The sequence below is a fragment of the Catharus ustulatus genome, chromosome 3 (genome assembly GCF_009819885.2).
Source record: "Catharus ustulatus isolate bCatUst1 chromosome 3, bCatUst1.pri.v2, whole genome shotgun sequence".
NCBI lineage: Eukaryota > Metazoa > Chordata > Aves > Passeriformes > Turdidae > Catharus > Catharus ustulatus.
In genome coordinates, this window is record NC_046223.1 from 103,581,541 (window position 1) to 103,595,159 (window position 13,619).

General features: G+C 45.3%; 1 protein-coding gene across 1 annotated transcript in view; it reads left to right on the forward strand.

Moving 5' to 3' along the window:
- Positions 1 to 8,376, forward strand: part of GRHL1 (grainyhead like transcription factor 1) — a 38,704-nt gene extending 30,328 nt beyond the window's left edge. The window contains exons 12-16 of the mRNA XM_033055493.1: positions 718 to 755; positions 855 to 943; positions 2,693 to 2,778; positions 4,292 to 4,356; positions 5,450 to 8,376. Coding sequence (XP_032911384.1) covers positions 718 to 755; positions 855 to 943; positions 2,693 to 2,778; positions 4,292 to 4,356; positions 5,450 to 5,564 — 393 coding nt within the window. The 3' untranslated portion in view covers positions 5,565 to 8,376. The remainder of the gene's footprint in view (positions 1 to 717; positions 756 to 854; positions 944 to 2,692; positions 2,779 to 4,291; positions 4,357 to 5,449) is intronic.
- Positions 8,377 to 13,619: the final 5,243 nt, after the last annotated feature.

Consider the following 13,619-nt stretch of genomic DNA (forward strand, 5'->3'; position numbering starts at 1 on the left):
TACATTGGCTGGAGTTAACTGGGAGTGTTTCACCATCATTGAAAATTATTTCCTATCAAGTCCAATTTCTCTGAACCTGAAAGGATTTTTCCATAGCATTTTCATTGCATGAACTGCAGGGTGGTTTTCTCTTGTAGCATCCCGTGGGATCCTGGTGTGCTGTTGTACAGCAGATTCCTCCAGGTGCTGCTGCAGGATGAAAATTTATCCTGTGCAACTGGCATGAGTGTCAGCTCTGATCCACTGCTAGGGCACCCTGCCTCAGTGTTCCTGGAAAGTTCCAGCTCACAAGAAACTGGAAGGGAAAAAATTAGTGTGCAACCAGGTTTCAAAATCTTGAACTTTGTTGTGCCAGGAGTTCTACCATGCTCTAACATAATCTAAACCTTACTTTTTAAGAGCATTGCCTGAACTCCTAGCAAGGATGGAGAATAAACTTTCTGCATCTGCCATTCTGCATATTTTTCTACAAAGGCCTTAGTGCTGAGTTTTGTCAGAAGACTCTACACCAGTCCAAGTAGAAAGCTGGTTAGCTGCTCTTTGTTTTTGTCTCCCATTTGAGAGACACTTTATTACTTTTTATGAAAAAAGGTGAAGATGATGTTTACGGACTTTTGGAGCCAAAGTGTCATTTGATGTAGTGTTGAAAGATTATAAGAGAAAATTAATTCTAACTCTGGATGAAATATTCACAAAATCTCCCCTTTGTTTTCAAAGGTCCTTCCTGTTGCTTCAGAAGAACTAGAGGGTGAAAGGTAAGAGCTGCCCTTCAAGCTCTTGACACCTTGCCCTCAGACAGAGGGATAAGTCACTGTAATTATACCACTGCTAACTTTTTGTTCTCTCAATGACAGCTCCAACCTGAAGAGAGGAGCTTATATTGGTGAAGAGGACTTTATTGCTACTCCAAATAAGATGGCAAGAATAGAAGAGCCAAAAAGAGGTATTTTTCTTCTTTCAGAGACTGAATTTTTGGAGTATTCATGTAGGATGATAGAGAGATGCATCTGAGGTTAAAGATTTTTTTAGTTCATATTCATGTATACTTCAGACTGATTTTTCTGGCTTTGAGTAGTTACAGTTCATGTATCAAGATGCGATTCAGGTGTGCAAATATTTTGCATTGGGAGAATTTCTGCGGGCTTCTGCCAACTTAGACAGTCATGGACTCTGAACCTATAAGGAAAGAGTCGAGGTGAGCAGAGTATCCCTAATGGACTGGGGCAGAGAATTCTGCTACAAAATACTCTGGAAATTTCCTCCAGGACTTCAAGCAAATGAACACCAAGAACTGGTTCTGGGTATAAAACTGTTGCATCTTTAATGGTGCCAGGAAATGGGACATTCACCTCTGAAAGCCAAGAGAATATTCTGCAATTTTTTAAACTGAGTTTCGTCTTTGCAATTTCACATTGCTGTGGTGTTGTGGAAGGAGATGAGAGGTTCCTTTGGGTGTTGGAGGTGGTGTACCTGCTTGATGATAGCTGTGTTTGGAAGGACTGCAACACAGCTTGAAGTATTAAACCTATGAAGCAACAAATGCTAAGTCTAGCAAGTCTGACCATAATGGGGCTGCACTTCTGCAGTCTGGATAAACTAGTAAGGAAGGATGGATTTTATAGAAGGAAATCAGACTTCTTGTTTTTTCATGTTGCTGTATGCTGTAAAACAAGCCCCATGGGATTCTCTCTCCTTTGGCTGACTCTCATCTGACTTTATGCTGTAACTGAGAGTATGTGTCCTGTCTTCCTTTTTCAAATCTACAGTCCTCTCTTTTCAAACCTGCCTTTAGCAGGCAAATTGCAAAACGCATCAAGATGCTGTGCTGTCCTGAGTTCACCTTGGTCTATTAGAAATGCCAATAATTGCTCCATGTTGCAGGCGTGTCAAAGCTGTGGCTGAGGAACCCTTGCAAACAATCCAGTCATTAGGCTTGCAATACCTAGTCATTAGAAGATGGATTAAAGACAGCAAAGCTGTTAAAGTCCAAGCTCTTTCTTGCTCTCCTGGCTTATTCCTCAGCCTCAATGCAGTTTTTAATGAGACTGACGTTACATGCAAAGAGTCTGTGCTAGCTTGAGAACGCTAGGGATGCTCACCTAATTGGAGTTCTTGCTCTTTGGTTCCCCTCCTAGCAGGAGACCAAGCCTGCATTGGATGGCAGCTTTGGTGGTGAGAGCATTACTGGAACACAGCAAGGGGTAGGAAGATAGATGAGACAGTGTAGGAGGAGCACAGAACTGTACAAATAAATTATTTAAAAATGGGGAGGTGGCCAGGATTGTTTCACCTGCTGTGATAGCATCTGTCCAGTCATTTGTAAAAAGTCTTATGGCAAATGACTGTAAGATACAGTGGAGCTGAAGAGTCTCAAAGATTTGTGTTTTGTGTTCCTCCTTTCTTTTTTTCAAATATGACCGTTTTTCTTTCTAATAATAGAGAAAATAAAGAAAATACAAAAGTATTTTGACAATAAAGATGCTTGAGCATACAATGGCTTTATGTGCAAGAAGTAAGTTTTGAGCTACCCTAGCTGTGTTTGTGCTACAGTGTTAAATGTATATTGAATGTATGTATGTATATCTCTTCATAAGATCTTCAGTGGATGTTCCTATGTGCTGAGCCACTGTGGGATACAGATTTTTCCTGAGGAGCAATTGCACAGTTAATTCCTCTCCAAATTGCTTTCCAGTGCTGCTGTATGTCCGAAAAGAGTCAGAGGAAGTCTTTGATGCCCTGATGTTAAAGACACCATCCCTGAAAGGCCTAATGGAAGCAGTAAGTAATAAGGTTGCTTTATAGTCCTCAAGAAAAAGCCCTGGCTACCCAGTCCTTACACACTGGATAGTCATAGGAGACTTTGTTACAGCTTGTATCAACATACTTCTGCTCTTCTGGATAAGAATATTAAGGAATATTAATGCAAATAATGCTGTAATTTATTATTAAGGAAATTTGAGAAGCTTGTATTTTAAGTACCTTACCCCGCATCTGTGGGGTCTGGGTGTAAGAAGCCTTCCTGAAGATTCAGGTGTGTCAAACTTGATGATTGGAAGTTCCTCTTGCCAGAGGGGGTACTTTTGTTAGGAGATGGAGTGTTTTCAGAAACTGTCCAGTGGCTTGGGTTTGTTTCAACCTTTCAAAGCCATGTTTGGGGTCCTCCACTGCCCTTTCACCAGCTGGTAATCCAGAGCTCCAAGTCCCAGCTTCTGTGTGCTGCTGAAGACTTTTATATATCTGTGCACACAGATGTGTGAAATTGCTCTCTGATGCTTGACTTCCAAAACAGCCTTCCACTCTCTCTGCTGCAGAGCAAGGGAAGTACAGAGCTTAAGTCCAAGGAATGGTGTAATGTTTGGCATGAGCTCAAAACTGACGTTTCTGTCTGTCTCTTTCTGTGACTAATGCCTGTGCTCAGGGAACAGGAGCTTTGGGGATGTACAGGCAGGTCTGGTTAACTTTCAGTTGTAGAGATAGCTCTGTAACTAGAATCTATCTCACCCTGGCTGTGAGACTGTGCCAGCTGGAGGGAGGGCTGTGAAGTCCTCCCTTAGCCCATAGTCCCGAAGTGAAGCTGCACCTTTGTTGTTTCGCTCGGATTTCTTAAAGTGAGGAACTAAGTGCTCGCAGATGTAGCTTGGGGAAAATTCCCTGTACATTTGCATGTCAAAGCAGTGTATTGGTTTGGTACTTACGGTCTGTGTGATAGAGCAGTTTGCCAAAGTAAACCAGGCTTAGGTTACTGACCTCCCACTTCCTGGAGGCTGTACAGTGAAGGGCCTTGGACAGTGGCTCCACACTGATGTCACTGAGCTGGGGAAGGAGAAAGTTTCTGATCAAGTCATGTTCTTAGCAGCAGAGGTCCTCTCTCTGTTGCTATTTTCTTCTTTCAGCCACTGTCATAACTAGTTTTCACTTGATCCTTCTGACACTAAGAGTATGCTAAGAGAACAGAGAGCTGAGAGAGAATGAGTCAGGGTGTGGAGTGGGCTTTTAATGGGTGGGCATTTGAGTGTAGGGGCAGGAGATTCCTGTATGAGAAGTAAGTAGCCAGGTTTCAAACCTGATTCAAGCATGATTAAATTTTTTGCACAGAAGTTAGCTAAATGCAGAGAATGTGTTCTGATCTGTAGATTTACACTATAGTTTGGGATTTATATTGCCTTTATAGGGCAAAGCAGTTGTTGTCATTTGAAGACTCTTTGTTGTTGTTCCTTTCTGTAAAATAGGAAGTGAAAGACAATGACAGCAGTCTCCTTGCTTCACCAACCGTTGCTTTCTTTTGTTCTAGATATCTGACAAGTATGAAGTTCCTTTTGATAAAATAGGAAAAATCTTCAAAAAATGTAAAAAAGGGTGAGTATGTATTTATGCAACAGCTGCCTGTGAATGCCATTTGTTGTTATGTGTGTGTGCACACAAGTACACACATTCCAACATCATCCACAGAGCTGTAGACTGCAAGACTATAGGAAAGGTCCTATAGAAATATGTAGTCTGGCTTCCCAAGTAAATACAAGTCACCTCTCTGAGCTAATTGTTATTTGAACCAGAGTTGATCGTGTCAGAGGAAGAAGAGTTCTGTTTGCTGAAAGACTCCCAAAGATGAAGAGCCTCCTTCAACCTATGTTAAATTGTTCCAGTGGTGACTGGGCTCACTATATCTTCATTTGGCTACAACTACTAAACCCTGGTTGTCTTTTTGTGGGCTAAATTGAACTTAGTTGTGAAGTGTCTGTTTCTTCCAAAGGCCATACTTTATCATCTCTTTATTTTGCAGCATAAGTAATTGAGTTTCTGAACATTGTCTACTTTTGTTTTATCTTTTAATTTCTCAGTAATTTTCTTGGGTTGTCTGTAAGTCAGTTTGGTGTCTCAGCTCCTTCTCCTTCTAGCCAGAAAATTGCACCCTTCCGGGGTTGTGCTTTCATAGCAGAATTACCCCACCAGAACAGCTGCAAAAGCTTAGAATCTGTGATATCTAAACCACTGCTAAGCACAGCTTGGTGGGTGTGTGTGTGCACACAAACACACAGGTATTGACCTTTCTGGCAAATGAAAGAAGTGGCCAAGCTTGGGTGGTTTCTTCCCTGCGAGCTCTGTAGGGTTTTATGCTGATAGTTTATAACTGGCAAGCAAGAAAACCCATTCAGAGCCCAGGTGCCTGCAGCTTCAGAAAGATTCTGCCAGTTCCAAGATCTCTCTCCCTCCCTGGCCCAGGAGCCAGATTTAATCCTTCCATTCTGACCCTGAGAACTGTGGCTGCCAGTCTTGATGGCAGGTTTGGGTCAGAACAGACAGATCTGCTATGAGAAGCAATGAGTCGGATAGAGATGAGCAGGGATCTTGTGTTATCCTTGGGTAGTCCAGGGTTTTTTAGGTTTGAGAGTGCCTTTGCTCTCTTTGGCATTTAGAACTGTAAAATACCTGATCTATTTTGTTTTTCCAGAATTCTGGTCAACATGGATGATAACATTGTGAAACACTATTCCAATGAAGATACCTTCCAACTGCAGATTGAAGAGGTTGGAGGATCTTACAAGCTTACTTTGACTGAGATCTAAGATCACAGATCACTGTGGATTTTAAACAAAGGTCTCAAGTGAACATTTTCCCATAATTCAGTATGTTGGGCAAAACACTAATCCCCTCCAGAAGAAAGCCAGATGTTTGACTTGTTCTGGGGAGCAGAGCAGTGGTTTTGCTTAATACATTTGTATTTGTCTTCTTGCTCATGACCTTATTTGCACTTGAAATGGGCAAGCAAAGATCAGCAATTAAATGGAGAGCATGTATATATTTTTACTAGTGTATAAACCACTAGTAGGTATGGGAGGGGAAATCTCCTGGAAGGTGGCCTTTTAGACTGGTGATGTCTTATTTATCTATTCAGTAACCATGTTTGAGCCTGTTATCACCTACTACCATTTTACTGGACTGTTTTCTGCTAGGGAGAGCTGCAAAACTACTAATTGATACTAGTAGGAGTTGCATGCAGGTTGGAGAAAAGTCTATAATGTTTACTTGTGACCAGGGCAGACTGTTGAAATCACTTGTGTCATTTGGGGGGAATGTAAAACTGCCTTGCTTATGAAGAACTCGCCTTAGTAACTGTGTGAACTCTCATCAGATGAAGCTATATTGTATATAAGTGCAATATATTTTTGAAGGTTTGTAAATGTGTACATATAAGCAATATATAATATATATAAAATATGGTGTTCTGTATATACCGTGAATATATGCAATGAAGCCCATCTAAAAGGATGCCATATACAGAGAAAACATATTTAACTAGATATTTAAAAATGGACAAACCCTTATCATGCACCAAAGGTGAGCACACGTTTGTACATTCATAGAAGGCACAAGAGACCTGCTTGTTAAACATGGATCTTCCTATGTAGAAGGAAAAATATACCAGCTCTCTCCTAGATCCTCACACACAGACAGGTGATGGAAGTCCTGGTTTCTGTCATGAACTGCCACTAAGTCCTGAACCCGCTGTGTACTGCTGTCCTGGGAGGCAGTTTGGGCCAAGTCTGAGAGCTGGTTCACAGGAGGAGCTGCGTAGATGCAGTTCTCTGGAAGTCTCGTGTTGGGGGTCAGACAAAAGGTCTCCTGGAGGCTGGATGTTTTTTCTGTAGCAGTGTACTTAAGGCTCAGCTGGATGCTGCCTGCACCAGCAGCTCAGGCTGGATGAACCCATGGACTAGATGGGTTCTAGCTTGCAAGGCCTAGGATGTCAACAACTGGAAATGCACAGGCAAGGCTTATGAGCGAGGAAGGTGGCTCAGCAGGCCAAGTATTATCAGGGAGTAGGGCCTCCAAGTAGGTTATGCATTTTTGGTGCCTGTACATACCATGGGCCTGCTGCTGAGCTGGAGAGACCCAATGGGCACAGCAGGCATCCTGAGTCCCAGCTGGGAGTGCTAGACACCTCCAAAAAGTACTGCCCTGTGCTATTTACTCATCATGTGCTTGTGAAGGAAAGGCACTCTTTGGTTAATAGCGAGTGAGAAAGGGCAGCACTAAGGCAAAAACCTCCGTTACATAGTGAGCAGATGAACATGAGTGACAGGTCCAGTGTCAGAGCTTTAGTGAGGGATCTGGGTTATGCAAGAGGTTTATAACATTTTCAGACAGTACAAAGCTGTACATACCTCACCTAGAACATGAAGGTCAACCTGGAAAGACTGGAGAAATAGTCCAGAAAAGTAGCATGTGATCTTACTTAAAAATTAATTATTCTACTTAATGGTTAACAAATTGTTTAGCTCTGTCACAGTGCTGTTTGGAAGAGGGAGGCAAATGCCACGTTGAGTTGATCAACAGGAGCATGACCTGCAAGAAATAGGAGACCTCCCCCTTTGACTCTGCTTGGCATCACTGTGGCCTCCACTGGAGCACAGGCCAGACCATGTGGTCCTTCAGCCAGAGCTCATGACTTCTGAGGAGGAAGGCCAGCATGATTTGGCTGGTGAGGGGTCATGTTCAGATGGGATGATTGATGGGAGCAGCCTCCCAACCCATGGACATGTCCTCCCTATCCATGGCAAGCACAGGGAGCAGTGGGTGTAAATCACAGAAATTCAGGCTGGCTGTTGAGGCAGTTCTCTCTAGTGAGAAGAGCAGGTATCTCTGGACTGTTACAGGTATAATTCATTCTCCCTTGGTGGTCAGTCGAGGTGACCACTTGAAGTTCCCTCCCCACCTTCTTTTTTAATGATTTCTCTAAAATACAGTATTTTGGAATTTGTATTTGGATCAATCCTGAGCTGGTTCATTCCATTCCCCCCCCTATTCCTCCCTCCTTCCTTCTCCTCCTTCGTTGATGGGCCCCAGCAGAGAGTTGGTGATGCTCTGGGCACTGCATGCTCCCCTCTTTGCTCTGTGGCTGGAGGTGAGCAAACTGCACACAGACTGTGGGCATGTGGCCAGAACAGGTGGGCTTGAGGCCGAAGGAGAGAGGCTGATGTGCAGCATGATGCTGAAGAGACTTGGCCAACACCTGCCCCCTGCACAGGAATGCGCTGCTGGCACAGCACCATGGGACTCGAGCCCAGCCAGCACCAGCCTCCTGCCTGGGCCTCCCTTCAGCAGTCACAGGAATCATTTTATTACGGCAAGGGAAGTTTTTATAAAAACCTGATATATAGAATACATATATATATATACACATTTTTATTGAAAATGGAAGTTTTATTACGGAAACTTGGTCTAGGGTCAGGGAAGTAGATTTAGAGTCTCCATAGAGGTAAGATTGACATGAATGTTATTTCTTTTTACTGCTTAATGAAGTATGTGAACGAAATCTGACGATTGTTTTCCATTCTAAGATATTCTGGGACACGGGTCTTATAACAGTAGCAGCAATGTCATGTATGTTTTATGAAACTGATTTTTTTTTGTTTTGCCTGCTGTTTTTTAATTGAAAATGTATTTTAAACCAAGCTATTAAATTTTATATGTTCATTTCTAATAATGAGTCTTCTATGTAACAAATGCATCTCCTCTTATCCCTTCAATTTTGCTCTGACATGGAATCTATTAAACCCTGGTGATTGTTTCCTAGCTTTTCCTTGCAAAAGAAAATAATCCCAGTACCAGCCTTGCTGTTGTTATTCCCACATAAGAAATGGCCAGCCCCATTCTCATTCTCTGCTTTATTCCAGCTGACCTCATTCAGTTCAGTGTGTGGGGAAGCTGCAGCATTTGCTTCCATAGGATCCTTTCCTTTGGCAGGAGAGCAGAACATCCATGGGTAAGATCAGGTGTGTAGGGGGACCAGCAGTGAAGCTGCAGGTATTGACTTGGCCTAGCTGAAAACAAAATTCATGCTAACATCTCCAGGATAATCCTAGAGCCATGGTATCTGGAGCGGTGTTCACCTCATGTGTTTCACTGTCAGAAAATGTCTCAACAAGCTTTTGCTGCAGCTGGCTCCCAGCCCCTGCAGCAGTTGCTGTCCTGGAGCAGCTCCTGTGCCGGCGTCTTCCCAACCACCAGGCTTGTGTCAACATGCTGGGGCTGGGTGGGGAGCAGCGAGGGTGGCAGAAGATTGCTGGGCTAGGAAAAGGCCAAGAAAACTTTTACTTATTTCCTTATTTATTTGTAGTTCTTGTGCAGGTTCTGCTCACAGGGTTTGTCCCAGATGCAGGAAGATGCTGCAGTGTGTCATGACTGGGGATGCCCTGTGTCATCTGCACCTGAGTTTGTTCTTGCTGGCAGACTGGGCACAACCCTTACAGTTGGTGTGTGGCCATCTCGCAGCAAACCTCAGCATGATACGGAATCGGCTGCAGGGCTGGCTGACCAACAGCTGCTGCTTCCTCTTCCCTGGTGTGATACCCCCATTTTCCTTGGCCTTCATATGGGGGGGGTGTCTGTCTGTGCCAGCACTCCCTCCTCCTCCTCCTGACACCTCTCAGCCCTTTTCTATTCAAGTGAGTTTAAAGGAAGTGAAGGTGAACCCCCAAAGATGCAACTCTGAGCTCCCAAGGCAGAGAGCCTTAGATGGAACTCCATGCTTCTTCCTGGGGTGTGACTTGGGGCTCTAATACTGAAAACATTTAGTTAGGATTTTAAGATCTGACCTCTTTTTATATGGGAAAGTTGAATTCTGAATCAGTCTCCAGCTTCTTGATGGAACTTCATCAAACAAGGGTTTGTAAAAGCACAAGCTTCGATGCTCCTCTATTTGGTTTGTGGTTTAGATCACTGGAGCCATTATTACAATTGAATTATTAAATATTAGCCAATATTTAGATGACACCTCAACTAGATTAATTGATCTAATATATGAGTTCTAAGAACTTGTTTAGTTGCTTGTCCTTGGACTATCCTGCCATACCACTGAAGCCTTTGCATAGTTCATAATGCTACAGAAGGAATATTTGGCCTTTTTTCCCCCTTGGCAGTGTCAGTAGCTGCTGTGCCTGGGGCAGTTGTGGGGGTTTTGTCACATCCTGCAGATTCTTGTTCCCACAGGGCAGTGCTGCCCTGCCCTATCTGTCTGCGTGCCTGTGCAGGCAGCTCATGGATGACTGCTGTGCCCTCTGGCAGGCACAGGATCTATTTTCTTGTGTCTCCAGTGTGGCCACCCTGCAAACTCAAGTGTCAATAGCAGCTGGTGACCAGTATCAACCACACTGCACTTGTGTCCCTGCTGCAGAACTGGTCACCTCGGGTGGCATCCCAAGCCTAGAGCTGGCCTGCAGGTCAGCCACCACCACTGCAGTTTGGGAAGCATGCAGCAGGCAGAGGAAAGGTGCATGGCTGAGCCTGGCAGCCACTCATGACTGGGAACACGATGGAAAAGTGTTCGGATGTCTTGGGAATTGGATACCTGGAGGAGATTCAGCCCTAGGCTCAGGGATGATGGAGCATACTGTGCAGGTGGCTGCTGCCACCAGGCTGAAAAAGACAGTGTGAATTGGAGTGAAATTTGTAAAGGGTGAAGTGACATGGGGAAAATTAGATGGAGTCCCATGGTTCCTCAGCACCAGGGAAATCAAGTCCCTTGATTCCTCGGTGTCCAGCAGGAGAGGAGAGCTGGATGGAGCCCCAGCCAGGCAGTGCTGGCCCTGCCAACCTGTTGAATCTGCTCTTCCAGCTTCTGAGGTCGCTGGTTTGGGTCCTGCTGCCACTGCCCAGGAGTTTGGATTGAACCAATCTGCCTGCACCAGCCATCGGAATGTCAGACAGAGCCCAGTTCCTGGCCTGGAGAGATACAGCTGGAGCAGCTGGGAGCTCTCTGGGACCACTCTGGGAGCAATGCTCAGTCCTGCTCAGGGGTGGCAGGTGTCTGTGCTAAGGGCACAGGTGTGCAGGGATTGGCACTGGCTCTGCCAGGCAGCGCTGCCAGTGCCATTGGGGTTGTTGACAGTGCTTGGCTTGATGATGCTTCTAATCTTGTCATGATAAGGCTTGCTTGATATTTTTTTTTCCCCCTAAATAATTATGTGAGCTATTAATAAGTAAATAATGGAAAAGTGATCACACGGTGGTCATCTTCACAGGTCACGTCCCCACAGCTTCTTCTCACTTGAAATGCTTTGAGCCTGGTGACCCAGTGCTGACCAAGGGCTTTTGGGGAGCAGCAGGGCTGGGTCCCTCATCTTGTGGATATCCTAAAGGGCCCTAAACCAGCTCTTGCTCTCCCACTTGCCTCTGCTTTGCATGCTTATAAAAGAGCCCAGGCTGTAGGCAAAGAGGCTGGTCAAGACTTGCTGTCTACAAAGCCTCAGGTCAGGGTAGTGCCTGATACAAAAGGAAGCAGTTACAAAATCAGTGATGGGAGATTAAAAAACCCCATTCTACCTGGATCACCCTCTGCTGTGCTAAGTGGCCATTCCCAAATGAGCTGGCACCTCATGGCAGTCCTGTCCAGAGCTTTGCCTAAGAGTGACCCCCAGCCCTGGGGCCATCTGAGCTCTGCCTGTGGGGACTCTGCAATGCCTTGGGCTGCCTGGCCTCAACAGGGGTGAGGGTTTTGAAGAGAGGAGGGCCCCAATCCACCTCATTTCTGTAGAGGCACAGCTTTCCTTGCTCCTCTGTACATGCTGCAGGGCGAGGGACCACAATGCTGCCCCATTTATGGCCAGCAGCACCCCAAGACCCCATTCTGACTTCCACTGTTTTTTTCAAAGGCAAATTTTGAGCCCTCCTTCAGGACTGAAGATAAAATTTGAAAGATACCTCAAGAGAAAGAAAAATTAAGATGATGATTTTGACCCTAAATCACTCTCCTTCACACTTTTTCTTTAGGTCCATCTTTCAATTCCCAAGTGCTGGGAGTTAATGATGCTCTTCAACACCATCAAATTGTGCAAAATTTAATTTCTTGGAGGAATTTCCCCCCATCAATGTGCTTTGAAAACCCTCTCTGATCCTCGAGGTTTTTTCACGCTGCATTACATCTACCCATTAGCCTGCTGTTATTTTGCTCTAAAGGTACATCTTGAGGCTTTTATGAACCATATTTGAGCTCCCTGACAACAGCACTGGGGCGGATGTAATCCAGCGTGACAGAGCGTGTGAATGCCACGAAGTGCAGGGAGAGCAGGTGGAAATCTGGCCAGCAGGGACCTGGCTGGCTGCTGCAGCACTGGGATTTCATGCCCTGATGAAGGGAGAAGGATGACTTTTGCTGAGCTGGGGCAGAAAATAAGCTGCCAGCCAGGTAAATCTGAATGGAAGCCCAAACAATCAGGTTAAGGTGTTCAGGCAGGGTATTCCCAGCTCTGCTTGCTTCAGTCAATGGCTCTGGAGAAAAGGAGGGGTGGTGCTTGTGGAGCACAGGAGCTGCGGCCAGGGCTCCGTTTGACTGTAAGACTGGAAGTTACTGGGTGTGGGGAAGATTTTTGGGTAAAAGCAATGTTTCTCCCCAATCCAGGGCCTTTCCCATCCAGCTGAACTATGAATGTTCAGCCTCAGACTGCTCTTCACGGGTCACTGCATGGTTGGGGTTGAAAGGATCCAATCCTGGGCACCTGATCCTCCTCCTTTGCTCAAGGACTGCCACCCTCAGTCAGCTGCCCTGCACCCTGTCCAGAGGGCTTCTGAGTATCCCTAGGGACAGAGACCCCACAGCCTCTCTGGGCAACCCAGTACTGAGTCACCCTCACAGTGAAGTATTGCCCCATGCTCTGAAACTCCTCCTGTGTTTGGGTTTGTGCCTTTTGTCCCCTGAAGCTGTGTGCTGGGTCTCCTGGAGGAGACAATACCGAGATCAGAGATGAAGAGGTGATTTGGGACTGCTTCAGGTGAGAGCTGCAGCCATGGGGAAGAGAACTGCAGCAGCCCAGAGTGGGGTGTGCAGCTGGGGGAATCCCTGGACATCATCCACCCCTTGGAAAAGCACTGCAAGACGTGGTGCTCAGCCCTCTGCTCTGCTGGCACTGTGGAAGGATGCCCAAGGGGAAAGAAACTGAGTGTAAACAGTGTTGCCTGTACTCAGGAAGGGAAAATAGCACGGCCACGCAGCACAAGAGCTGCAGCACAGAACTGGAACCTGAGTATTTCACATTAGTCATCTTGTTGCACCTCTTAACATCCTGAAGCACTGCAGTAGTGAAGGGGAAGTGCACACCCAAGGCTGATGTAAGGATTTACCAATGCTGGGAAAAAAATAGGGACTCCTTGTCCTTTTTATGTAAATAGTGTAAAACTAAGTGGGAAAGTTCTTTTAAAGGGAGATGCTGGGATCTCCACTGTGCAAGGGGAGTTGCAGTGAGTAAGTCCAAGTAAGCACTAGTTATGAGAAAAAGCGTCAAGCTGGCTGGATACTTGATCCAAACAACAGGCAGGGTCTGCTGTGCAGCTGAGTGAGTGAATGGAGCTGACTGAGTCATGTATGACTAGCAGTGCTGCCAAGGAAGTATCACAACAACAGGAATTGCAGTTTTCCAGCTCCTCAGCTGGGGCAGGGTTGGGATGTGGCCATTGCTGGAGTAATAGACATCCCTTTAAATGCTAGAACAGGGATTTAAACTATCAAGCAACTCAATTGCCACTGACGCTTCCCCCCTGCAAAAAAGCTTCAAGGCAGCTTTTTAATTTATTTACCTATTAATAGAAAATGTATTTTTCAGCAATAAAATCCTATACTTGACCAC